This window comes from Protopterus annectens, chromosome 4.part0 (assembly GCF_019279795.1).
Source record: "Protopterus annectens isolate FY-2018-M chromosome 4.part0, PAN1.0, whole genome shotgun sequence".
NCBI lineage: Eukaryota > Metazoa > Chordata > Ceratodontiformes > Protopteridae > Protopterus > Protopterus annectens.
Window position 1 is genome coordinate 923,052,967 of NC_056733.1, and position 27,751 is coordinate 923,080,717.

Consider the following 27,751-nt stretch of genomic DNA (forward strand, 5'->3'; position numbering starts at 1 on the left):
ATCATCAGAGAAAAGTGCCCAAACAAGTCCGACCACAACGTAATAAAATAAAGCACCATGGAAGGGCCAAAGATAAAGTTTATTATCCACACTGGAACTTTTTAATTGAAATCACACCACAACATAAACGCCTTAACTTTATCACTGCATTTTCATCTGTAACTCTTCAGATGCATAAGTCAAATTAATGAAAACTATGCCTTGTATAAAACTAGCAATAGAATGACCACCAATGGTTTTACATGGCCAAGTAATCTATTAATTAGCATTAAAACGAATAATCTTAGAATAAAAAAAACTTAAATAAATAAATAAAAAGTTAAAAACATTCACATAAATAGACCAAATTAAAAGTGCATTATAGTTGGTCAGAAAAAAACTGTTAAGTAGGCCTATTAAATAAATATCAAATGTTTCCTCACAGCCTTTGAATAAAATTTCCTGGAAAACACCACCATCTCCTGGCTAAACCTTAAATAATATAATGTCTAAATTCTCTTCTGTAATATACGGACCATTATAAACCAGTTAATAAATAAAGTTATTATAAATACTAATATTGATTTAAAATAATGAAAAGAACCTTAAAGAATGTTTTATATGAGATTGCTTAAAAGGAATGTATAAAATCAGATGTTCTTCATCTCACATTGCTGCAGTCATAACCTGTGGGTAGTCCGCTGTCCTCGGTCGGCCCGAATACCAAAGTGTTAGGCTGGCGTCGGTCATGGTCGCTTAGATCTGACATCAGTACGCCGTGGTACTAAAGCGCATGACAGACGTCATATCCTCAGTCTTTCTTGCCGCATGGTCCGAAGCAGAAGCAGCGTTTGCAAGTGCCGCTCAAGGCCCTGAAATTTTCGTATTCTGAGTTTCAGACCGAAGACCAAGTTGGGCTAAGTACCCCGTTGGGGAATATTTTTGTCTTTTCTTGCCTCAGTTACATCCGGATGTCAGAAAAAGTGAATAATTGTATTTCTTGTGGGAAACAGATACCTCATAGGGATTACCACTCTCTTTGTATTCCTTGTTTGGGGCCTGAGCACGGCGTGGTGTCGCTTTTGTGCTAAATTTAATAAGCGCACTATTAAGCGTAGGTTAGATTGTGCTAGGCTTGTCTTCGGTAAGCGGTGTAATTATAATATGCCATCGGATCCTCCGACGCCCGCTACCGCGAAGAAGCGCAAGGAGAAATCTTTGAAATCCAGGCAGGATGAGTCGTCCGTTCCGGACAACGGTTCTTTAGAGACCACGGTGGAGTCTGTGGATCCGGCCGAGGTTTCAGTTGAGTCTCAGGGGGAACCTTTAGTTTTGCAAGATGTGGCCCTTCAGGAGTCAGGTCAGGCTGAGAGGACCTCTCAGGTTGCTGTGCTACCTTCTTTGCATAAGGTGGTTAGGCCTTCTCCCTCTGTTTCTAAGGTACCTTCAAAGGCCAGGCCTGGTTTGTCTTCCTCTGGCGTCAGTCCTAGTTCTGCAGGTTCTGTGCCTAAAAAACACATGCTTAAAATGGCAGAAGATTTAATTACCTTGATTAGAGGTTCTATGCCCCCTCCAGATAAGAGGTCTAGGGTGGAGCCAGAGGTGGAAGGATTGGAACATTCTTCAGATTATTCAGAGTCTTCGGCTGAAGACATTCAGGATTTTCCCCCTTATTCTGATTCTGACGCAGAGGATTCTAGTCCCTCTGCTTCCTCCAGAGGATTTTTCTTTTTCAGAAACCCTGCATTCTATGAGGGAGCATTTTAAATGGGAAGGTCAGATTTCAGATTCCCGAAAGAGGCTTAGGGAATTCTTGTTTTTACCACAACATAGGCCCTTGGCTATACCTCCGGTCTTAGATGTTTTACAGGATGTTTTCTCTGAGGCTTCACTTAATCCAGACTCTTTGCCTCCTGCCCCAGTTAAGCCAGACAGGTATTACAGGGTGCCAGAGGCTCATAAATATTTGTATAAGAGCCCTAGGGCGGACCCTGAAACTATTAGCCAGGGACCTAAGGGTGTCAGGGCTTCTGTTGTAAAGAATCCAGTTCCTATGGATAAGGACTCTACAGCTCTGGATAGGTGGGGTAAAAAAGTGTATACCTCTTCACTCTTGCAATGAGGGCTTTAAATTGCCAGTTTCATATGCTGAAATACCAGAATTTTCTTCTTAGTCAATTGAAATCTAAGGTGGATGCTTTAGCAGAAGACATAGAGTGTAAAGAATTACAGGATTTGGTTCATGCCTCTGATCAGGTGGGTAAGCATTCCTTGCAGTGTGGTTTTGATGCTTTGCAGGCCTCTTCTAGGGTGGCTGCCACTGGATCAGTTATTCGTAGGCACGCTTGGCTTAAGGATCAGAACTTGTCAGAGCATGTTAAAGCTCGAATTTTGGATGCTCCCCTTCAGTCTGAAGTTTTGTTTGGTTCTCCTGTGGAGTCAGTCTTGAAGAAAATGGAGGACAAAGCTAAGTCTATGCAGACTGTTAAAGATTTCTTACAGGTGCAGCCCCCTAAGTTTAGCAGAAATTGGCCTACTAAGGGATGGGCTTACCCTTCTTCTGATTTACAGTCTAGGGGCAGATCTAGACGTGGTAGGGGCAGAGCTCATGCACAGGGTTCTTTTAGGCCTAGGACGTGGAGTTCCCTGCAGTCTACTGGTGAGGGCAGGGGCCAGTCCTTTCATAAACAGACCCAATGACCTGCATCTTCAGCTGCCCGATCCTTCTTGTCTGGCAGCTCCTCTAGGGGGAAAGTTGGCACTTTTCAGGCAAAATTGGCTTTTAGTCACCCAGGACAAATGGGTGTTGGACATTATAAACCGAGGCTACAAGTTTTATTTACACACATTGCCCCCTGTCAAAGGCATGCCAGACGTTCCTCCTCAGCAAAAGGCAGAGGCTCACAAACAGATTTCTTTACTTCTTCAAATGGGAGCTATCCAGCAGGTGCCTCCATTAGAGGTGGGCCTAGGATTTTATTCTCGCCTGTTTCTTGTACCAAAGAAGGGAGACACTTGGAGGCCAATTCTGGATTTGTCTATTCTCAACACATACCTGGACATTCCAAAATTCAAAATGTTGACTTTGCAACAACTTCTACCTATGCTAGGCAAAGATCACTGGATGGTAACTCTGGATCTCAAGGAGGCTTATCTTCATATTCCTATCAGGCCAAGCTGCAGGAGATTCCTGCGTTTTCGGGCAGGGAGTTTACATTATCAGTTCTCTGCATTGCCCTTTGGCTTATCTACTGCGCCCAGGGTATTTTACAAAGGTTCTGGCTCCGGTGATAGCCTTCTTCAGGTTAAGAGGAATACAAATTTATCCTTACTTGGACGATTGCCTGATTCTTGCTCAAGACAAAGACAAGCTTCTTCACCATCTTCAGTATGTTATGGCAGTGTTAAGGTGCCTAGGGTATTCTGTGAACGAAATAAAGTCCAGTCTAGTACCCTCTCAGGACATGTGCTTTCTGGGTGTGAGACTGAATACAGCCTCTCAGATGGCGTTTTTGGCCCCGGACAAGCAAAGAAATCTTTCCCTTTACTTCCAACAATTGTCTCACCTGTCCAGGCTGACTGCAAGGACAGTCCTTCAAGCCTTGGGGTTCATGGCATCTTGTATTCTGGTACTTCCCAATGCCAAACTGCATATGAGGAAGTTACAATGGTATCTCAAGAGTGTATGGACTCAACACTGCCACGATTTGGACACTGTCATTCAGATAATACCTTGCATTCAAAAGGAATTTTTGTGGTGGGCTCAGGAATGTCACCTAAACAAGGGACTCTCTGTGACCCACCCAGAGGCGAGTCAGATCTTAACGACAGATGCCTCGGACAAGGCTTGGGGAGCACACCTCAATGGAAAATGGGTTCAAGACACGTGGCCTGCCAGACTTCAACATTTGCATATCAAACATGAAGGAGAATTTTTTAGGCCCCGGTTTCCCCCAAATTTGCATTGGAAAAAAAAGGGGGCCCCCCCTTCCCAAAAAGGAATCTTAAACTAAAAAAAGACACTCCATCAGACACAGACATCCTCCAGAAAGGTCTCATAGAAATGGATAACTGGTGCCAGAGCCATGGCCTTTGAGCTAAAATGCCAAAAATGTATAGTCATACCCTTTGGGAAAAACAAGGTAATCTCCCTAATTACCACATAGGTGGTAATCCATTAAACACAGAAGAAGTTATCAGGGACCTGGGGACCCAAGTTGACAGTAACCTCTTTTGACACTCACATTGCCAAAGTGGTTAGGAAGACCTTCTACATTGCCCACCTGATCATGAAGGATTCACATCCAGGTCAGGAGAGGTCATTGTACCCTGTACTCTTCACTTATCAGGACCAATGATTGAGTACAACGCCCCATCTCGGAATGTACCTTACCCGACACCTGCAGCAGTTGAAAGACCCCAAAAGTTCCTCACCAAAAGGATAAAGGGGCTCAAACATATGGTCATATGATGCCCGACTGAAGAAACCCAGCTCTATTCAGTCAGACACCGCCTGCTCAGAGGTGATCTGTGCCTGACATACAAGGCCATGTCCAACCCGGAATTAATGGACATGCTCCACCTCAAAAAATCCAAGTCCACCAGAGCCACGAGAGCAAGAGACTTAAACCTCAACACGGATATAAATAGAACACGGATATAAATAGGACGTGCTGGAGGGACAGATTCATCACCCAGAGACTCCCTACACTATGGAACAGAATCCCAGTCCATGTGAGGCAGAGCCCCTCACTGACTCTGTTCAAGAGAAATCTTGACGAGTGGATGGGAGGATCGTAGGTTTACCCCGGGAATCATCTCTGTGTCACTGCTGGACAGAGGCACAGCAAACTAATGGGTATAGTATTCTCATCCTAAGGGGTGGTGAAAGCCACACACACTCTGGCTAGGCTTATAAATGCCCTAGGGCAGATAGCCTAGTATGAACCTATGAACCTATAATAAATACCGTACCAAAAAATGTAAGAAGGTAGTGTTTTTAAATAGTATTCTTTTAGGATTGGAACATGTCTGCAATGCCGCTTTGTTTTATGCTATAGAAAATGTGTAATTGTTTTAGTAAGTGCAAGAAAGATAGCAGCTAATTTATGAAATCTTTGTGGAGTGTGTTGTATAACAAGATAATGGGACATTGTAGAAATGTGAACAAATGAAAATTGTAGCAAATATAAGTTAAAATAAATTTTTATTTATCTTTCTTTAGGTCCAGCTTGAAGCCAAGAAAACTTTGCTCAGTGCCATCATTTAACAGAACAGCAGACATGGTACGGATTTTATTTTTAGTGTGCATATGTGCATGTATTTGTCCGTAACTGTACAGATGTTTTGTACTGTGATTAAGAAGCTTGGGTTACTCCCACTATTCTGTTAGTGTGCTTTATCAAAGTCACAGGTTCCTCCTCCTTTCCTCCATCCTCATTGGTTGAAAACCATGTACCCTAATAATGCTTTGAGTTTCCTGTGTTAAAGGTGCTGAATATTGTTAAGTTGAGACCATCGCACTTGGACCAGTTTTATTATTGAGGGGCATGTGTTTGGGGTCTGTTAGCCATTGGTCTACTGTGGTACACTTTAAGCTCCACAATTTCCTTCTTGCCCTTTGCTTATAAAATATCTTGTTTGTTCTTATGAGTATCTGAAGTAACTCTTTCAGTACTAGAGATGGTCTTCAGCAAGGTAAATTTTGTTTTGCTAACCTTGTGTGCCCCACTTCCTGCTCAGAGTCTCCAAAGATAGTGTACCTTTCCTGTGGGTAATGAATGCAGGTCATATGTTGAACAAGGTACTGTCACAGACCTCACAAAGCTCTCTTTTTTTTGTGTATCATGTGCTGTCTTTTCTCACTTTAGTTGTAATTTTTTGCAGTTGCTATTGATTCGTTTTGTTGGCAAAATCAGTTGCTTAGAGTCTTGTGTTAAATGGTCCTATTTTGTTTTTCACAAGTTATTTTCTTTAAAGTCTGTCAAATGATTGCATTATGTTTGTTTTTCGGCTTTTCCTGGTAAGGGGTCGCCACAGCGGAGCTAATGATTGGCAGTAGATTTTTACGAAACGCCGAGGTGCCAGCTCGACGCATTTACGCACTCGTCTTTTGAACGCTACCCAACCGTGGGGAGGACATGCAGATTCCATATACAAGGCACTCCCAAGCTCAGCCAAGAATCGAACGGGAGAACCTCTTGCTGTGAGGTAACAACGCTACCGCCGTACCACCGTGGCATATGACACTGATGATTGAAAATAAGTGTGGCTGTAGTTGATGCATCATGCCTGAAGATTTCTGTACAAGGCTTATTTTTTTAGGCCCAATGCACAAGTAGAGTGTGAACATTGTAAAAAAAAAAAAAAAGGAAAAAAATAGCAAGGAACAGTCTTAACAAGACTAAGGACTCTTAGTTTGTACCCATCAGAAGAACTTTCAAAAACCTGTAAAAGGGCAGTCTCGAAGTATTTTTCTAAACATACAGAACCAGCTAAGTTAGAGAAAATGAAAGAGTTGATGCAAAGTAGAGCTTAGAATGTCCACAAAAGTGAAATCCTGCATATCCATACTGTGGTAGTTCAAAACCTTCCTCTTAAACATTTGTGAGGGATCTTCATCTTTCAAAGTCAAAATCATCAGAGAAAAGTGCCCAAACAAGTCCGACCACAACGTAATAAAATAAAGCACCAAGGAAGGGCCAATGATAGTTTATTATCCACACTGGAACTTTTTAATTTAAATCACACCACAACATAAACGCCTTAACTTTATCACTGCATTTTCATCTGTAACTCTTCAGATGCATAAGTCAAATTAATGAAAACTATGCCTTGTGTAAAACTAGCAATAGAATGACTACCAATGGTTTTACATGGCCAAGTAATCTATTAATTAGCATTAAAACGAATAATCTTAGAATAAAAAAACCTTAAATAAATAAATAAATAAATAAAAAGTTAAAAACATTCACATAAATAGACCAAATTAAAAGTACATTATCGTTGGTCAGAAAAAAACTGTTAAGTAGGCCTATTAGATAAATATCAAATGTTTCCTCACAGCCTTTGAATAAAATTTCCTGGAAAACACCACCATCTCCTGGCTAAACCTTAAATAATATAATGTCTAAATTCTCTTCTGTAATATACGGACTATTATAAACCAGTTAATAAATAAAGTTATTATAAATACTAATATTGATTTAAAATAATGAAAAGAACCTTAGAGAATGTTTTATATGAGATTGCTTAAAAGGAATGTATAAAATCAGTTTCTTGCTAATTTCTGTTGAACAAAACTACCACAATGATTTCATAATTTAGCTGCCCTCAACTTTAGTACTGGGGCCACGGAAATATTTTCTTTGGAAGCTGATAAGATACCAGACTTAGTTATTTGCCAATATAATTCTTTAATCTTCATCTTTTTGGTGATTTCCCCACACTCTTGACTATATTTCTGCAGTACCAACACTGGTAGATGCTTCTTAGATGCAGTTGTGGCAGACACCAACATCTGTGTCTTCATGTATGACATTCCACCATTGTAGAGCAGCCTCCTGTTTCAACTTCTAGAATGCCTTCCATATCGCAACATCCTACAGGCAGTTCTCCTCTCCTAAATGTTCTGGTCAGAAGTTTGTAATGCAATACTGACAAAGGTACTCTGCAGCGTCCATGAAGCTTGGTGCTACACTGGTACCTTACAGAGGCCAGCACACATCCACATTCATAATCAAGGTGCTTTGGTACTCAGAAGTAATCCTTGCATCAACATTCTGTTTGGTGTGCTCTTTCAGACCATGAGGTGAACAACATTCCAGTGTTCTGGTTCCTAGCTTCAGAGTGTGCCTTTAAACTCTAAATACCATGGGAGACTCATTTAATTAGCCAGTTACAGTAATGTCATCTCCAAAATGCAAATTCATTCATGTGTTTGAAGTCATTTAGATCATAGAGGAAGGATTTCACTTTTTTAATTCCTTCAAATATTTTGGGTTTCTAATACCATGACAAGAATGGGACCCCTTTCCGAAGTCAAAGTATGATTAAAGTTAATGAAATTTAGTATAGTTTCAATCTTTGATGTCATCCAGAAGTGCTCTTTGCAGCACTCGCAATGTACCCAGTAATGACTTCTTCCGTAATTCATCTGGAGTTATTTCTATTGGTAACATATCTAAGTACAATTGTAAATTCCTTTTTATAAGACCCGTTGCTCCTACTACTACTACTACTACTACTACTACTACTACTGGAACTATCTGGGTATCATCTGAAGTAGTTTACTTCATTTGGTCTTCAACATGTGGTTATGGATCTGTATCTGATCCGAGCCGGCAACTTTTGCTAGCATCTGCTCTGAGCTCCAAACTCCTCCCCTTACCCATAATGCACCTACACTGCCTTCCATCCCCAGATCTTGTTTGCCGCAATTTGCTTCACATTCTTCTGAGCTGCAGCTAGCAGTGGGTTATAAAACTTTGAGAGTAGAAAAATGTTCTCTTTTTCTTCAGATTAGTGCTAGTATAAGTCCCCTTTCTCCTCCCCTCTCTTGGAGCATCGACTGTTAGTGGTTTTAGGTAGTAGCTTGTTTCTGTGGTGTAGGTAGTAGCTTCCCCTCCCCCCCTCAGTGTTCTCTGTAGCGAGTGTGGTGAGTGGGGGTGTGTGTGTGTGTTGTAATTTAGAAAGATCTTGCCTGTTTTTTTTTCCCTGAGGCTATATTTCTGTTATGGCTGAAAAGCTTGTGTTCAAGCACTGCACAGAGTGTGGCCATAAGTTCTCCCCAGTGGATGGCCACACTCTTGTGTATTTTGTGCTTGGGTGTGGCCCACCCGAGTGTGGAATGTAGTGTTTGTGCGGGCTTCAACCCCCACGCCCTAAAGGATAGGAAGGCCAAGTTGGCCCTCAAAGGTCTTATTCCTCCTTCCGACTCTTTCCTCGTCTTCGACTTTGGTTGCAGTGGCTACTGTGGCCACCTCTCCCTCCTCTCTTCCTCTGGCTTTTCCACCCTCCCAGGCTGGGACTCAACCTCCTGTATCCGTTTGTGGCAGCGGAGCAGAAGAGAGGTAGAGAAAGGGAGAGAGAGTGGAAGACGAGGGAAAAGAGGTCCTCGGACCTCTCTCTCCCAGTAAAACTCCATGGACCCATAACTCCCCTCAGCTCCGATCTCAGAGGTTCTCCCCAGGGCCAGCGGAGGCACGTCCAGCCTCTCTGGCCTTGGTACCCCGACCCGCCAGGTCTGAGTCCATGGTCTCGTCATGGTTAACCCGCTTCTTTTCGGATTTGGATCTGGATAAGATGATGAGGCACACTATCCATACAGAGATCCTGATGGGGGTCTTGCTAGCCCTTCTGGAGGGGGGAGCTTGCTTCCTTTCTTTCAACCCATTTCTCCGGTCTGGCCTTCAGCTTCGGAGTACTCTGATCCGAGGTTGGCTTTGGTTAGGCGGTCAGCGCCGACTGTACCATTTCCTCGATGCCAACAGCTGCCTGGAGCATTTTGGATCTGACCAGCTCTGATCCGAGCCGCTCTCGGAGCCGGAGCTTGGGTGTCTGATCTGAAGGAAGTGGAACTTTTTTCATTGGCTTTGACTTTGTGGGGCCGGGTTACCTCCCTCGGAGCTCCGTCCACCTCTGGCCTGGCTCAGATTCTTGCGTCGGACCCGAGGAGACCAACCTCCTTATTGGTTTCCCAGGAGGTTCGCTCTCCTTCATTCGATGTGAAAGGGTCCTCTCCCTTGGATCGAGACCCCTGACCACCCCCTCGGATTCCTCCCAGACCCCCTCAGCTCTCTTTACAGTCCCCATTGTTTTACAAGAGGGACAGCCCATGCTCAAAGAGCCCCATACGGTTCCCCCCCGAGGAACAAATGGCTTACAAGAGCCCCCCCTCCGGAGAGACCCACCGGAGATGTGCCTCACAAACATCCATGCAAGAGGAGGCACTTGGACCCCCTCATGTCCCTCACTGAGGACACGGATTTGAATGATGGAGAGGGTTCCCCAAGATCACCTCCGGAGGAGGTCTCCTTTGGAGACATCCTGGAGATCCTGCGCCAGCAGGGAGGTTGATTTGTCCCCAAACCCTCTTCTGATGAGTCTGTGTTCCTGGAGGCTTTTGGCACGTGCCCGTTTACTTCCTGGGTGTCCCTTCCCGTGGATCCTTTGGTGGATTTGGTCACCTGGCAAGCATGAAAGTAACTGGACACCATGGAGTCTATCCCCAAGTGACCCAATAAAATCTTAATTTCCCCCCATTGATAGGTCATTGTGGAATAAGGGCTCCCCCGTGGATGCCATGGTGGTAGCAGCAGCCACTAAGAAGGAAGTTGCCCAGGAGAGTTCCTCAGTCCACCCTCCTGACAGAGTCATGGATGATGGACCACCTAGGGAAACGGGTGTACACTTCAGCTACCTTTTCAGTCAGGGCACTGAATTATTTGGCCCATGTCACTAGACTCCAACACGACCTAGTAAAGGAGCTGGAGAAGTCTCCCCCCCAAGTCCATGTCACAGGAGGGGAAGGCTTCGTTATCCATGAGGATGGCCACTCTAAACGCGGTATCAAACACGTCCATGCGACACCTCTCCCATGCTACGGAAGGAGTGTCTAGGGCAGCTGGGTCTGGCGTGTCCATGAGGTGTAATGCCTGGCTCAAGTTATGTCAATTTTCCAACCCTTCAAGCCGTCATTTGCCAATGCCCCTTATGACGGTTCTACACTTTCTTAGGTAAGACCGTCAAGGAGACATTAGTCCAGAGTGAGAAGGGCGGGAAGACACTGTCTGCAGTCTGAATCCATTTCTCTAACCCTCAAAGGTCCTTTTCTCGGAATCAGAGAGGGCAAAAGAAGATGTGGTTCTGGAAGTCTCAGTATTCCCGGGATACTCACAGCTCTTCTTCCCCCAGAGGCAGAGGGGGACAGAATGGACGCTGGCCCAGAGGCAGAGGGGGTCCTTGGAACTTCGGGTCTCGAACCTTTCTTGGACAGAGCCGGGCAGCAACTCTGAGGGGTTGCCCGACTGCTGTACTCTGGAAGCAGTCGAGGGACGATTGTCCTTGCATCCAGTGGCATGGGAGTCCATAACAACGGACTGCTGGGTGCTTCAAATCATATCCAGAGGGTACTCTATCCCTTTCCTGGGTTCCCCCATGTCTCCCAGACACCTCTCGGACATACCACTCACGCAAAGGGAGGCAGCAGCACAGGAAATTTTCCAAGCTACTAGTAAAACGAGCCATCAAAACCATCTCCCCCAGATCAGTCCGGATCGGCTTTCTACTCCAGGTTCTTTTTGGTGCCAAAAAATGGGGGACTTGAGACCCATTCTGGACCTCTCTACCCTGAACCTGTCAGTTGCCAAAGAGAAGTTCCGTATGGTCACATTACAGTCCATCATGCCGTACCTGCAAGAGAGTGACTGGATGTGCTAGTTAGACCTCCAGGATGCTTACTATCACATAAAAATTCACAGAAGCTCCAGGAGGTTCCTCCGCTTCCGGCTAGGAGTCGATCATTACCAGTTTCGAGCCCTACCCTTTGGTCTCACCACAGCCCCCAGGGTGTATACCACAGTGATGGTCGTAGCGGTTCACCTGAGGCTTCAGGGAATTCAAGTCTATCCTTACCTGGACTATTGGCTTCTCACTGCTCCCATCAGGCATCTACTTTCCCAAACCAGGGATTATTTCCTGAAACTTGACCTGTGTTTGGGGATCACAATCAACACATCCAAATATCTCCTAGACCCTGTACAGGTGATAGACTACATTTGTGCCAGGATAGACCCACTCCAGTGCAAAATATTCCTGACCTCATAGAGTTCAAAACCTGAGGATGCATGTCTCTCTGATGTACCATTCTCATCTTCCAATGGCGGAGTCAGTGTTGACGGCCCTAGGCTCAATGGCGGTGACCATAACTCTTCTCCTATGTGCTCAGTTACACATGAGGATTCTGCAGTGGACCCTAGCGGTGGAGTGGTCCCTGTTGGACCTGCCATTGACTTAGCCTGTTCAACTCAGTCGAGTGAGTCAGTCGTCCCTCATATGGTGGATGAGCTCTCTGCTCATTTTGGAGGGATGACCCTTTGTTCCAGCCCCGGCCCAAACCACAGTGACCACGGATGTCTCCCAACTCTGGTGTGGGGTGGCATTGTTTGGGCAGGACAGTCCAAGGCCTGTGGTCCCCAATAGAGACCAACTTGCATATAAATGTCCTAGAGATGAGGGCCGTCCTTCTAGCATTGCAGGCCCTTCATGCCTTTCTTCCTCTGGGGACTATCGCTATTCAGTCAGACATGTCAGTGGTCTGGTATATCAACAAACCAGGAGGGACCAAATCTTACCCCCCTTTGTCGCGAGCCCATGAGAGTGTGGGAATGGGCGATTTCCACCAGTCGCTTTCTCATCGCAGTGCACATTCCGGGATGGTCCAACATTCTAGCGGACAGGCTGTCAGACCAGTTTGATGTCTTACGAGTGGTGTCTAAATCTGTCAGTAGCGGAACAGATCTTCAGCTAGTGGGGTCAACCTCGCTGCGATCTTTTTGCATCTCCTTCCAATGCGAAGTACAGAAAGCTTTTTGCTCTGAACCCCCTGCTTGGGCAGTCCCCCAGATATGCTCTAGTTCATGCTTGGCCTCCCGGTCTTCTGTATGCTTACCCGCCAATACCTCTCATTCCGAGGTTTCTGCAGAAAGCTCGTCGACTGGGGAGCAAACTGATCCTCATTGCCCCATTCTGGCCTTACCAGATATGGTTTCCCTTCCTTTGGTCTCACCTTCTGGCTCCACCTTGGATCCTAGATACCATTCAAGATTTAATTTCACACCCTTCGGGGGGTGCCTCATCTGAGTCTGGACAGCTTGAAGCTCATGGCTTGGCTACTTCAGTTCCCGTAATTGCTAGGACTCCCAGACTTATCCTCCTTAGTTAGATCTATTTTGGTAGCTGCTCATAAGTCTTCGACCAGGAAGGTACATCACAGCAAGTGGAAAAGTTTTTCTTTCTGGGCCTCTCAAAGGAGTTTAGACCCTTTCACGGCCCCTATTTCCACCATTCTTGATTTTCTTGCTGATATTTTCCAGCATGGAGCTAGTTCTTCTACTGTCCAAGTTGGCTGCCATTTCTCATTTTCGTGTGAGTGAGAATTCTGCCTCCCTCCTTAGCATCTTCCAGACTGTGTAAAGCTTTTATCAAAGGCACCCTTTTGTTGCGTCCCCTGGTCAAAGATCCTGTTGCCCCATGGGACCTTACTATGGTTCTTCAAGCTTTGGTTGCTCTGCCTTTCGAGCCTGCCGCAACTGCAGATCTAAAATTTTTATCTTGGAAAACAGCTTTTTCTGGTGGTTATTACCTCTGCAAGAAGGGTTTCAGAATTACAGGCCTTGTCCATCAAAATTCCATACATGCTTTTTCACAAAGACCGAGTTTCCCTTCAAACCAATCCATCCTTTCTTCATAAGGTGACATCACCAGTCCAGTATCAGTCAGACTTAATTTGCCTGTGTTTTTTCCTAATTTTACGAACAAGATGGAATACGAACTCCACATGTTGGATGTTCATAGACAGTTACGATTCTATTTACACAGGACAAAAAATTTCCATAAATCTGATCAGTTGTTAGGTTTCCCAAAAAGGGTTTATAGAAGGAAACAATCTCCAAGGTCACTATAGCTAGATGGAATTCTTCATGCATTCTGCAGGTCTGTAAGGACAGAGGCATATCTCCTCCAGGTCAGGTAAAAGCTCATTCCACTAGGTCTATGGCTACGTCTGTGGCTTTTTGGTCTAGAGTGTCTTTGGATGACATTTGTTCTGCACTTACTAGGTCCTCATCTCCTACTTTTTTTTTCTCATTACAAATTGGATTTGACTTCCGGAAAGAGAGCATCCATTGGTTCTGTGGTGCTCCTGAATATCCTTCCACGAGGGCCTCCCAGGAGTTTAGTAGCTGGGGACTCTGTCCCACAGGTTGAAGACTAAATGAAGTAAACTACTTCAGATAAAGAAGTTATGTACTCACGATAACGTTCCATCTGAGTAGTTGTACTTCATTTGTCTTCAACCATCCCTCCCTCCTTCCCCCAGACCTTTGCGCATGATCAGCCTATGGGTTGCAGTATAGGTCACATGTAAATTTATCAGGTCGGGTCCTCAGTATAAGTTCAACAAACTCTATCTGGGGATGGAAGGCAGTGGAGGTGCATTATGGGTAAGGGGAGGAGTTTGGAGCTCTGAGCTGATGCTAGCAAAAGTTGCCGGCTTGGATCCGATATGGATCCGTAACTATTTTATGACTTTGTGTCTCTGTACGTAAGACACTGTAGTCACTGGGTGTAGCAATTTCAATAATCAAATGCTACTTTTGTCTTCTCATGGATTACTATGTCTGGTTTGCTTATATCTATGTTTTGAACTGTTGGTTATAGATGATCCCATGTGATTATAAACTTCATTTTCTATGATGCTTTGTGGCTCATGTTTCAATGCTTTTTCAGCTACTTCAGTATTGTAATATTTGCACAATCTCCAATGCAGCAGCCTTGCCACATTATACCTTTCAGTATACAGTCCTCCTGCCATCAGTATGTCACAGCCAGCAACAATATGTGCGACTGTTTCTAGTTCCCATTTTACAAAACCTACATTTGTCTTTCCCCCACATGTTCAATGGCCTTGGTAAGCCAATGTGTACATAGTCTGCTATCTTGGGCCGCAAATATTAACATTTTGTCTTTTGGTTTAAATGCACTTCTTAACCTGTCCTACGTCCGATCCTGATCAACATGAGGTTGTTCCAAGTGTTTTCTGTACTTGCAACTATATTTATGCATTTTCCACATTCTTGCCTTCTCATGTCTTCCTTCACCTTATATTCCTTCATTTGTTTTTTGACATATTCAGTTGCTGCCTTATTTTTATCTACTTCTGATTGGATTTTTATTCCAGCTTGACACCGATATGCTTCTGCTGAACTAAGCAGGGAAGTCATCTTAGACTATTCTCATGTTTCCAGACTTTCACTACATTTGGGTCTTGAGAGGTCAGCAGATATGTATGCAGTCCCACTGTTGCAGATCTGTACATGTAGTCATTTTCGAGGGTATACCTCCTTCAGAACGGAGAATATGTAGTCTTGGTGTGCACTGATTTTCTGTAAATCTTTTTATGAACATGAAGCATCCTTCTTGTTTTCCTATCCAGACTATCCACCACCTTTTGGGGTCACTGAGTCACTCCAAAAACTGTAAGTTAGACTGGAAGAGCACATTGGTTTATAGCTTGGACTTAGTTTCTAGATGTCAATGCTGTTTTTAGTATACATTTGTCTTCTAAAGTATTCCTTACTGAGTTTAATTCACATTTGTTCATGTTTTATTCTTGATTCTTCATCAGTTTCCAAATAATACTGCCTTTTGTTCAAGTTCGTGTTTTTTTCATGTCCAAAACTGATGTTTTCTTGGTACTGCAGCTTTCCTGCTTTAAAAGTTGCTTTTGCATATTTATCAAGACCAAATGACATTCTTAGATTATCTGAAAAAGTTTTGACCACTTGCAATTGTGCATTCAGTTCCTCATCTGACGAACTATACAAAATTAAATTATCTACAAAAAGAAGATACTTCTTTACACTTTGTTGTTTTCAGGGAGCCAAATTATATCCATGACCTAGTGTGTTAAGTAGACAGCTTAATGGGTTAAGGTCAAGACAAAAAGGCAGCAGTAACAGAGAGTCACCCTGGAATATCCATCTTTGAATTTTTATCCCTGGAATAATGATTTGTCCTTTGTCATGGCTTAACTGTGAAGTGGTTTGCCATGGTTTCATGGTCGCTGTAATGTAATCAGTCAGTGTAGAGTGCATCTCATACATTTTTAAGCGCACTCTTATCCACGAATGTGGGACACTATTGAATGCTTCTTTGTTCCTCCTATATTGAAGATATGATGATTTACTAAATTGAAGAAAACACACATCCTTGTAAGTGTCATGAATATGTTTGAAATCCAAACTGATACCACCAGTTGATTTGTAATTACACAAAGGGTGTGGTTTCACAATTGACACCACTGCTGAGAATTATTGCCCTTAAGAGCATTTGAAAAATGTGTACTGCTTATGGCTACTACCTCTTAATACGCTTTTAACTGAATAGATGCAAAGTGGAGTTGTACTCATTTTCTTTCCGGGATTTCATGACTTGTAACCACTGGCTTCCCAGAATTACCTCCCTACACCTTCAGGTCAGTGCGGTCTAACCTAGAGCAACTGAAACTGGATCAATGTAATTTTAAATCACTCACACGTGTACACACACACACGTGTACACACACAGTTTCCCAGGAGGAGCACTAATTATTTTCTAGTGCCATCTAATTCCCATTTTTATGGTGACACACTGTCGCCAGCTAGAACAACTTAGTACACAAAGAATGTAACTACTGTTAACTCCTAAAATAAGTTAAACATAATACAATCTTTTGGTTACTCACCTATTAAGCACAAGTTGCATCTCACTCCTAGAGTGACTCTGTGGTCAGCCACCATTTCCTGCATAGTTTTTAAGGCAAAGGGAGAAATGAAAAGTAGGTTGTCAGATCGTTTTTTATTCATCTTGCATACAGGCATTTACAGCTGTGGGCAATTTAGTCTCCAGTCCATCTTATTTACTCTATGGAATGTGGTAGGAAGCCATTGCACTTGTAGAAAACTCGCACAAACACAGAGGAGCGGGGTGGGGGCATGCAGACTGCACAGAAAGCAACCCTGCTGAGAATCAAACTAGGAAACCTCTTTACAGTTAATATGGTAAAACCATCCATTGCTCCACAGTAGCTATTACTACTTTATTTACTTACTGTTTGTTAATCACGTACATGGGTCGGTATGAAGACCCTTTTCAGATGCAACCTGAAAGTACAGAGTTACAAAGAGAACAGTGTGTACATTCACAGCAATAATAAGAAATTAAACAATATAAATACTGACAAAAGAAAACCAACAGTTTATCATAAATCTTTAGATGCAATCTGAAGAGAGAGACCACTGTATTTCAGAGATGCACAGATCATAAAGATAGGTTAAACCTATCTGCAGTATGTACAGTAGCAATATTAAGAGTTTAACATAAAGCACAGAGACTGACTGGCTTGCAGAGGTGTTTTATACTGGGTGATAGCAAATTTAAAGGTTAACCATTATGGCTGAAACATTTGCAAGCCCCCTTCATTGTGAAAGTGTTCAGAGAAGACCTTTCTGAACTCAGAGTGATTCAAGACCCATTGATTCAGATAGAAGTTTATTTCATAGGTTCATAGTTAGGTACTGGGCTATTGGCCCTAGGGCCTATATAAGCCTAGCCAAAAAAGGTACCCTGACTTTCGCCACCCAAGAAAATTATTTTCCTGTGCCCCTGTTGAGCAGAGCCACAGAAGTGATCCCTGGGGTGAATTGCCCATCTCCCATCCAATAATCAAGATTTTTCTTGAGTGCTAATGAGGAGCTTTGTTTTGATATAGATAGTTTGTTCCAGATTATGGGAAGTCTCTGGGACAGGAATCTATCCCTCCAGCGTGTTTATTTGTGACAATGTTTAGGTCCCTAGAGTGTGTAGCTCGAAGAGATTGGGATTTCTTTAAGTGGAGCATGTCCAACAGCTCTGGATTTGACATAGCTTTGTATGTTAGGCAGAGATCGCCTCTGACTAGGCGATATGCGACGGAGTAAAGCTTGAGTTTTTTGGACTGTCTGTGTAGGGCATCTGTATGAGGCCGGTAATCCTGTTTGTGTGGTATTTCTGCGGCCTTTCCAGTTGTAGATGTTTTGTGAGGTACATACCAAAAGGGGCGCTGTATTCTATAATGGGTCCTAATGAGTTACGAGTAGAGACAATGACCTCTTTTTTTTCCTGGATAAGAAACTTTTTTGTGATGAGGTGTGCCAGTTTCTGCGGCCTTTCCAGTTGTAGATGTTTTGTGAGGTACATACCAAAAGGGGCGCTGTATTCTATAATGGGTCTAATGAGTTACGAGTAGAGGGGAACAATGACCTCTTTTTCCTGGATAAGAAACTTTTTTGTGATGAGGTGTGCCACATAGGATTTCCTGACTGCTGTGGCGATGTGATTATCGAAGGAGAGACTACTGTCCACCTGTGTCCCAAGGTCTCTTATCACACTTTCGGTGTCATGTAGACTACCGCCTATATGGTAGTTCATGGGTACAGAGTTTTTACCAAAAGGGATGACAGTGCACTTTTTGGCATTGAGTTTGAGGCCATGGCTTTGACACCAGGCATCTGTCTCAGTGAGGCCCTTTTGTAGGCTGTCCACATCGTTAGGAGTTTCGATTATGGCTTCTAGTTCGCAGTCATCTGTGAACTTAGTTAATAAAGACCTTCTGTGTTAGCCTGTACTTCAGAGAAGTAGATACCAAGCAGGAAGGGACCCAGGACTGAACCCTGTGGTACTCTACTTGTTACTGGTCTGAAATTCACAGAAGCTCCAGGAGGTTCCTCCGCTTCCGGCTAGGAGTCGATCATTACCAGTTTCGAGCCCTGCCCTTTGGTCTCACCACAGCCCCCAGGGTGTATACCACAGTGATGGTCGTAGCGGTTCACCTGAGGCTTCAGGGAATTCAAGTCTATCCTTACCTGGACTATTGGCTTCTCACTGCTCCCACCAGGCATCTACTTTCCCAAACCAGGGATTATTTCCTGAAACTTGACCTGTGTTTGGGGATCACAATCAACACATCCAAATATCTCCTAGACCCTGTACAGGTGATAGACTACATTTGTGCCAGGATAGACACACTCCAGTGCAAAATATTCCTGACCTCATAGAGAGTTCAAAACCTGAGGATGCATGTCTCCCTGATGTACCATTCTCATCTTCCAATGGCGGAGTCGGTGTTGACGGCCCTAGGCTCAATGGCGGTGACCATAACTCTTCTCCTATGTGCTCAGTTACACATGAGGATTCTGCAGTGGACCCTAGCGGTGGAGTGGTCCCTGTTGGACCTGCCATTGACTTAGCCTGTTCAACTCAGTCGAGTGCGTCAGTCGTCCCTCATATGGTGGATGAGCTCTCTGCTCATTTTGGAGGGATGACCCTTTGTTCCAACCCCGGCCCAAACCACAGTGACCACGGATGTCTCCCAACTCTGGTGTGGGGGGGCATTGTTTGGGCAGGGCAGTCCAAGGCCTGTGGTCCTCAATAGAGACCAACTTGCATATAAATGTCCTAGAGATGAGGGCCGTCCTTCTAGCATTGCAGGCCCTTCATGCCTTTCTTCCTCTGGGGACTATCGCTATTCAGTCAGACAACATGCCAATGGTCTGGTATATCAACAAACCAGGAGGGACCAAATCTTACCCCCCCTTTGTCGCGAGCCCATGAGAGTGTGGGAATGGATGATTTCCACCAGTCGCTTTCTCATCGCAGTGCACATTCCGGGATGGTCCAACATTCTAGCGGACAGGCTGTCAGACCAGTTTGATGTCTTAAGAGTGGTGTCTAAATCTGTCAGTAGCGGAACAGATCTTCAGCTAGTGGGGTCAACCTCGCTGCGATCTTTTTGCATCTCCTTCCAATGCGAAGTACAGAAAGATTTTTGCTCTGAACCCCCTGCTTGGGCAGTCCCCCAGAGATGCTCTAGTTCATGCTTGGCCTCCCGGTCTTCTGTATGCTTACCCGCCAATACCTCTCATTCTGAGGTTTCTGCAGAAAGCTCGTCGACTGGGGAGCAAACTGATCCTCATTGCCCCATTCTGGCCTTACCAGATATGGTTTCCCTTCCTTTGGTCTCACCTTCTGGCTCCACCTTGGATCCTAGATACCATTCAAGATTTAATTTCACACCCTTCGGGGGAGTGCCTCATCTGAGTCTGGACAGCTTGAAGCTCATGGCTTGGCTACTTCAGTTCCCGTAATTGCTAGGACTCCCAGACTTATCCTCCTTAGTTAGATCTATTTTGGTAGCTGCTCATAAGTCTTCGACCAGGAAGGTACATCACAGCAAGTGGAAAAGTTTTTCTTTCTGGGCCTCTCAAAGGAGTTTAGACCCTTTCACGGCCCCTATTTCCACCATTCTTGATTTTCTTGCTGATATTTTCCAGCATGGAGCTAGTTCTTCTACTGTCCAAGTTGGCTGCCATTTCTCATTTTCGTGTGAGTGAGAATTCTGCCTCCCTCCTTAGCATCTTCCAGACTGTGTAAAGCTTTTATCAAAGGCACCCTTTTGTTGCGTCCCCTGGTCAAAGATCCTGTTGCCCCATGGGACCTTACTATGGTTCTTCAAGCTTTGGTTGCTCTGCCTTTCGAGCCTGCCGCAACTGCAGATCTAAAATTTTTATCTTGGAAAACAGCTTTTTCTGGTGGTTATTACCTCTGCAAGAAGGGTTTCAGAATTACAGGCCTTGTCCATCAAAATTCCATACATGCTTTTTCACAAAGACTGAGTTTCCCTTCAAACCAATCCATCCTTTCTTCATAAGGTGACATCACCAGTCCAGTATCAGTCAGACTTAATTTGCCTGTGTTTTTTTCCTAATTTTACGAACAAGATGGAATACAAACTCCACATGTTGGATGTTCATAGACAGTTACGATTCTATTTACACAGGACAAAAAATTTCCATAAATCTGATCAGTTGTTAGGTTTCCCAAAAAGGGTTTATAGAAGGAAACAATCTCCAAGGTCACTATAGCTAGATGGAATTCTTCATGCATTCTGCAGGTCTGTAAGGACAGAGGCATATCTCCTCCAGGTCAGGTAAAAGCTCATTCCACTAGGTCTATGGCTACGTCTGTGGCTTTTTGGTCTAGAGTGTCTTTGGATGACATTTGTTCTGCACTTATTAGGTCCTAATCTCCTACTTTTTTTTTTTCATTACAAATTGGATTTGACTTCCGGAAAGAGAGCATCCATTGGTTCTGTGGTGCTCCTGAATATCCTTCCACGAGGGCCTCCCAGGAGTTTAGTAGCTGGGGACTCTGTCCCACAGGTTGAAGACTAAATGAAGTAAACTACTTCAGATAAAGAAGTTATGTACTCACGATAACGTTCCATCTGAGTAGTTGTACTTCATTTGTCTTCAACCATCCCTCCCTCCTTCCCCCAGACCTTTGCGCATGATCAGCCTATGGGTTGCAGTATAGGTCACATGTAAATTTATCAGGTCGGGTCCTCAGTGTAAGTTCAACAAACTCTATCTGGGGATGGAAGGCAGTGGAGGTGCATTATGGGTAAGGGGAGGAGTTTGGAGCTCTGAGCTGATGCTAGCAAAAGTTGCCGGCTTGGATCCGATATGGATCCGTAACCATTTTATGACTTTGTGTCTCTGTCACGTAAAGACACTGTAGTCACTGGGTGTAGCAATTTCAATAATCAAATGCTACTTTTGTCTTCTCATGGATTACTATGTCTGGTTTGCTTATATCTATGTTTTGAACTGTTGGTTATAGATGATCCCATGTGATTATAAACTTCATTTTCTATGATGCTTTGTGGCTCATGTTTCAGTGCTTTTTCAGCTACTTCAGTATTGTAATATTTGCACAATCTCCAATGCAGCAGCCTTGCCACATTATACCTTTCAGTATACAGTCCTCCTGCCATCAGTATGTCACAGCCAGCAACAATATGTGCGACTGTTTCTAGTTCCCATTTTACAAAACCTACATTGTCTTTCCCCCACATGTTCAATGGCCTTGGTAAGCCAATGTGTACATAGTCCGCTATCTTGGGCCGCAAATATTAACATTTTGTCTTTTGGTTTAAATGCACTTCTTAACCTGTCCTACGTCCGATCCTGATCAATATGAGGTTGTTCCAAGTGTTTTCTGTACTTGCAACTATATTTATGCATTTTCCACATTCTTGCCTTCTCATGTCTTCCTTCACCTTGTATTCCTTCATTTGTTTTTTGACATATTCAGTTGCTGCCTTATTTTTATCTACTTCTGATTGGATTTTTATTCCAGCTTGACACCGATATGCTTCTGCTGAACTAAGCAGGGAAGTCATCTTAGACTATTCTCATGTTTCCAGACTTTCACTACATTTGGGTCTTGAGAGGTCAGCAGATATGTATGCAGTCCCACTGTTGCAGATCTGTACATGTAGTCATTTTCGAGGAGGCGCATACCTCCTTCAGAACGGAGAATATGTAGTCTTGGTGTGCACTGATTTTCTGTAAATCTTTTTATGAACATGAAGCATCCTTCTTGTTTTCCTATCCAGACTATCCACCACCTTTTGGGGTCACTGAGTCACTCCAAAAACTGTAAGTTAGACTGGAAGAGCACATTGGTTTATAGCTTGGACTTAGTTTCTAGATGTCAATGCTGTTTTTAGTATACATTTGTCTTCTAAAGTATTCCTTACTGAGTTTAATTCACATTTGTTCATGTTTTATTCTTGATTCTTCATCAGTTTCCAAATATACTGCCTTTTGTTCAAGTTCGTGTTTTTTTCATGTCCAAAACTGATGTTTTCTTGGTACTGCAGCTTTCCTGCTTTAAAAGTTGCTTTTGCATATTTATCAAGACCAAATGACATTCTTAGATTATCTGAAAAAGTTTTGACCACTTGCAATTGTGCATTCAGTTCCTCATCTGACGAACTATACAAAATTAAATCATCTACAAAAAGAAGATACTTCTTTACACTTTGCTGTTTTCAGGGAGCCAAATTATATCCATGACCTAGTCTGTTAAGTAGACAGCTTAATGGGTTAAGGTCAAGACAAAAAGGCAGCAGTAACAGAGAGTCACCCTGGAATATCCATCTTTGAATTTTTATCCCTGGAATAATGATTTGTCCTTTGTCATGGCTTAACTGTGAAGTGGTTTGCCATGGTTTCATGGTCGCTGTAATGTAATCAATCAGTGTAGAGTGCATCTCATACATTTTTAAGCGCACTCTTATCCATGAATGTGGGACACTATCGAATGCTTCTTTGTTCCTCCTATATTGAAGATATGATGATTTACTAAATTGAAGAAAACACACATCCTTGTAAGTGTCATGAATATGTTTGAAATCCAAACTGATACCACCAGTTGATTTGTAATTACACAAAGAGTGTGGTTTCACAATTGACACCACTGCTGAGAATTATTGCCCTTAAGAGCATTTGAAAAATGTGTACTGCTTATGGCTACTACCTCTTAATACGCTTTTAACTGAATAGATGCAAAGTGGAGTTGTACTCATTTTATTTCCGGGATTTCATGACTTGTAACCGCTGGCTTCCCAGAATTACCTCCCTACACCTTCAGGTCAGTGTGGTCTAACCTAGAGCAACTGAAACTGGACCAAGGTAATTTTAAATCACTCACAGGTGTACACACACACACGTGTACACACACAGTTTCCCAGGAGGAGCACTAATTATTTTCTAGTGCCATCTAATTCCCATTTTTATGGTAACACACTGTCGCCAGCTAGAACAACTTAGTACACAAAGAATGTAACTACTGTTAACTCCTAAAATAAGTCAAACATAATACAATCTTTTGGTTACTCACCTATTCGCTTGCAAGTTGCATCTCACTCCTAGAGTGACTCTGTGGTCAGCCACCATTTCCTGCATAGTTTTTAAGGCAAAGGGAGAAATGAAAAGTAGGTTGTCAGATCGTTTTTTATTCATCTCGCATACAGGCATTTACAGCTGTGGGCAATTTAGTCTCCAGTCCATCTTATTTACTCTATGGAATGTGGTAGGAAGCCATTGCACTTGTAGAAAACTCGCACAAACACGGAGGAGCGGGGTGGGGGCATGCAGACTCTGTCTGCACAAAAAGCAACCCTGCTGAGAACCAAACTAGGAAACCTCTTTACAGTTAATATGGTAAAACCATCCATTGCTCCACTGTAGCTATTACTACTTTATTTACTTAACTGTTTGTTAATCACGTACATGGGTCAGTATGAAGACCCTTTTCAGATGCAAGCTGAAAGTACAGAGTTACAAAGAGAACAGTGTGTACATTCACAGCAGTAATAAGAAATTAAACAATATAAATACTGACAAAAGAAAACCAACAGTTTGTCATAACTCTTTAGATGCAATCTGAAGAGAGAGACCACTGTATTTCAGAGATGCACAGATCATAAAGATAGGTTTAACCTATCTGCAGTATGTACAGTAGCAATATTAAGAGTTTAACATAAAGCACAGAGACTGACTGGCTTGCAGAGGTGTTTTATACTGGGTGATAGCAAATTTAAAGGTTAACCATTATGGCTGAAACATTTGCAAGCCCCCTTCATTGTGAAAGTGTTCAGAGAAGACCTTTCTGAACTCAGAGTGATTCAAGACCCATTGATTCAGATAGAAGTTTATTTCATAGGTTCATAGGTAGGTACTGGGCTATTGGCCCTAGGGCCTATATAAGCCTAGCCAAAAAAAGGTACCCTGACTTTCGCCACCCAAGAAAATTATTTTCCTGTGCCCCTGTTGAGCAGAGCCACAGAAGTGATCCCTGGGGTGAATTGCCCATCTCCCATCCAGTCATCAAGATTTTTCTTGAGTGCTAATGAGGAGCTTTGTTTTGATATAGATAGTTTGTTCCAGATTATGGGAAGTCTCTGGGACAGGAATCTATCCCTCCAGCGTGTTCTGTTTATTTGTGACAATGTTTAGGTCCCTAGAGTGTGTAGCTCGAAGAGATTGGGATTTCAAGTGGAGCATGTCCAACAGCTCTGGGTTTGACATAGCTTTGTATGTTAGGCAGAGATCGCCTCTGACTAGGCGATATGCGACGGAGTAAAGCTTGAGTTTTTTGGACTGTCTGTGTAAGGCTGTATGAGGCCGGTAATCCTGTTTGTGTGGTATTTCTGCGGCCTTTCCAGTTGTAGTTGTTTTGTGAGGTACATACCAAAAGGGGCGCTGTATTCTATAATGGGTCTAATGAGTTACGAGTAGAGGGGAACAATGACCTCTTTTTTTTCCTGGATAAGAAACTTTTTTGTGATGAGGTGTGCCAATTTCTGCGGCCTTTCCAGTTGTAGATGTTTTGTGAGGTACATACCAAAAAGGAGCGCTGTATTCTATAATGGGTCTAATGAGTTACGAGTAGAGGGGAACAATGACCTCTTTTTTTTCCTGGATAAGAAACTTTTTTGTGATGAGGTGTGCCACATAGGATTTCCTGACTGCTGTGGCGATGTGATTATCTAAGGAGAGACTACTGTCCACCTGTGTCCCAAGGTCTCTTATCACACTTTCGGTGTCATGTAGACTACCGCCTATATGGTAGTTCATGGGTACAGAGTTTTTACCAAAAGGGATGACAGTGCACTTTTTGGCATTGAGTTTGAGGCCATGGCTTTGACACCAGGCATCTGTCTCAGTGAGGCCCTTTTGTAGGCTGTCCACATCGTTAGGAGTTTCGATTATGGCTTCTAGTTCGCAGTCATCTGTGAACTTAGTTAGCCAAAGACCTTCTGTGTTAGCCTGTACTTCAGAGAAGTAGATACCAAACGGGAGAGGACCCAGGACTGAACCCTGTGGTACTCTACTTGTTACTGATCTGAAGTCGAATTTAGAGTCTGCTACTTTCACAGTGTGGGTTCTGTCAAGTTGGCAACCCATCTTGTGACATTAGGGATTTATACCTAGTTTAGTGAGTTTATCTATAATTCCAGAGTGGGGGATGGTGTCGAAAGCCTTGGCGAGATCTAGATAGGCTAAGTGCACCACCTTGCCCTCATTTACGGCTTTGGTGACCGCTTCAAAGAAGTCCATCAGGTTTAGGAGACATGATCTGCGTTTTACAAACCCGAACTGGGTGTGGTTCAGAGTTTGGAGATTACCAATGTCATTGTTTATAAGTTCCATGATGATATGTTCCATAGCCTTGCAGACCAGGCTCGTCAGGGCTAATGGGGCGGTAGTTCCCAGGGTTCATGGTGGCTCCCCCTTTGTGGTGTGGGATGACGGTCGCTGTGTGCCATTTCAGTGGGCACAAAGCCTGAGGTAAGGCTATGATTGAACATGGTACTTAAGTGGGGTGCCAGTTTGTTTTGTAGTTCCTGTAGAACGCAGCCTGGGATGTTGTCCGGTCCTATGTATGCTGTGTTCTTGGCTTTGTAGAGTGTGGTTTGGAGAGTGTGGTTTTTACCTGTGCAGCTGTGATTACAGGAACTTTGCATTCTTCTGTTGTAATGATGGGCCCTTTAGGGGGTGAGAGGGGGCTAAAGTTAGCACTGAGCTTATCTGCCAGGGTGTTGGCAATATCAGTTGGTTCTGTATATTTAGTGCCATTGTGCTGTAACTCAGAACAGATCCGAGTGCTGCCATTGAGATTCTTGACAAAGCTATAGAATGCTTTGTGGTTGTCTTTAGAATCAGAGGCGATTTTTGTTTTCGTAACTAGCTTTGGAGGATTTTATGAGGAGTCTCAGCTTCTTACTGAGGCTGACCAGGGAGTTCCTCCAATCATGGGATCTTACTCTTTTTTTTTTTTTTTTTTTTTTTTTTTTGAGGATAGCATCTTGGTCCTGTTGGGGATTGCATGATCCATGCACTTGTGTAAGTGCTTATAAAGTGCATTTGTATAGGATTTAGCAGTCGTACCTCTATTGTCCATCTGCATGGGTGTTGTGAAGTTTGCCACTTCTGTCTTAAGCGTGAAGTTGGCTTTGGAGAAATTCTTTACAGTGGTTACCCTAATGGATCTGGAGGTGGGATGTGGATGTCTAGGGTGATTAGCTTGTGGTCGTTTCTGACCAACGAGGAATTGACCTCTGGTGTGAAACGCTGATTGCTCATGTTGGTAATGAGCAGGTCTAGGATATTGCTGCCCCTGGTGGGGGTGTGGATAAGTTGATCCAAGTTGTTGGAGTTTATGTATTCCAGAAGACATTGAGCAAAAGAGCTGGGCCCAGTTGGGAGAAGGCACATTCTACAATGACTGTTTTTAAATGGTGGTCTACTTAAGGGAATAGTGTCCTCCATTCCTTAGAGCAAAAGTATAGCTGGTACTAGTACCCTGTGCTGGTACTATGAACCAGTGCCCCACTCCTCAGCTCTTCAAGTAATGAGCCAAAAAAAGAGCATTTCATTGTAATAAGCTGATCACAGCCATCAGCTTATTGCGGTTAGAGGTACCCCCCACTCTTCCTTTCAAGTGGGGGGGGGGCAAATGTTCCTTGTACTGGCGCACCAACCAGGTGGCCAGATGTACATGTGCCCCTCCCCTCTCCTGTCCTAGCCATTCAGATCCCGTTTCTTTGCCCTGCCCCCAGTCTTCCTTCAAGTTATTTAATTAAAAAGGTCTTCTTTTAAACTGTAGCAGACAGTTGCCACAATTTGTACCCTGCCTGCACAGAGTGCTGTGGTGCTCATATTTTTAACAAAAAAAAAAAAAATCTGCTTTCTAAACTGTAGCAAGATTCTTGCTACAAGTATAGTTGATACAGTTTTTATATACCTTGCCTGCACGGAGAACTTTAGCACTTGGGTTTTAGTTAAAACTGTAGCAAACTGCTTACTACAGTTTAGACCACTGAGTGTTCTACATTGACCACAAATATTGCATCAAAGAGAAATTGTGAATCGAGAGAATGCACCCTCCCAACTCTTTGTGCCCGAGATAGTTACCCCTCTCACCCTCCCCTAGTTGCACTACTCCCTTAGAGAGCATTTCTGGTCTCTGATGTGAAGTTTCTGTTTTATATGCATGGAAGAAAGAACTTTTTAGAACCTTGTGTACAAGAATGTCAAAAAGTAAATAGATTTTTCTGTGATGC

At 43.5% G+C, this 27,751-nt stretch overlaps 1 protein-coding gene across 2 annotated transcripts in view; it reads left to right on the forward strand.

Moving 5' to 3' along the window:
* LOC122799678 (coiled-coil domain-containing protein 9-like) overlaps positions 1-27,751 on the forward strand; it is a 784,040-nt gene that overhangs the window by 118,023 nt on the left and 638,266 nt on the right. For both annotated transcript variants that reach the window (XM_044068898.1, XM_044068899.1), the window contains exon 2: positions 5,204-5,264. In XM_044068898.1, coding sequence (XP_043924833.1) covers positions 5,262-5,264 — 3 coding nt within the window. In that variant the 5' untranslated portion in view covers positions 5,204-5,261. The remainder of the gene's footprint in view (positions 1-5,203; positions 5,265-27,751) is intronic.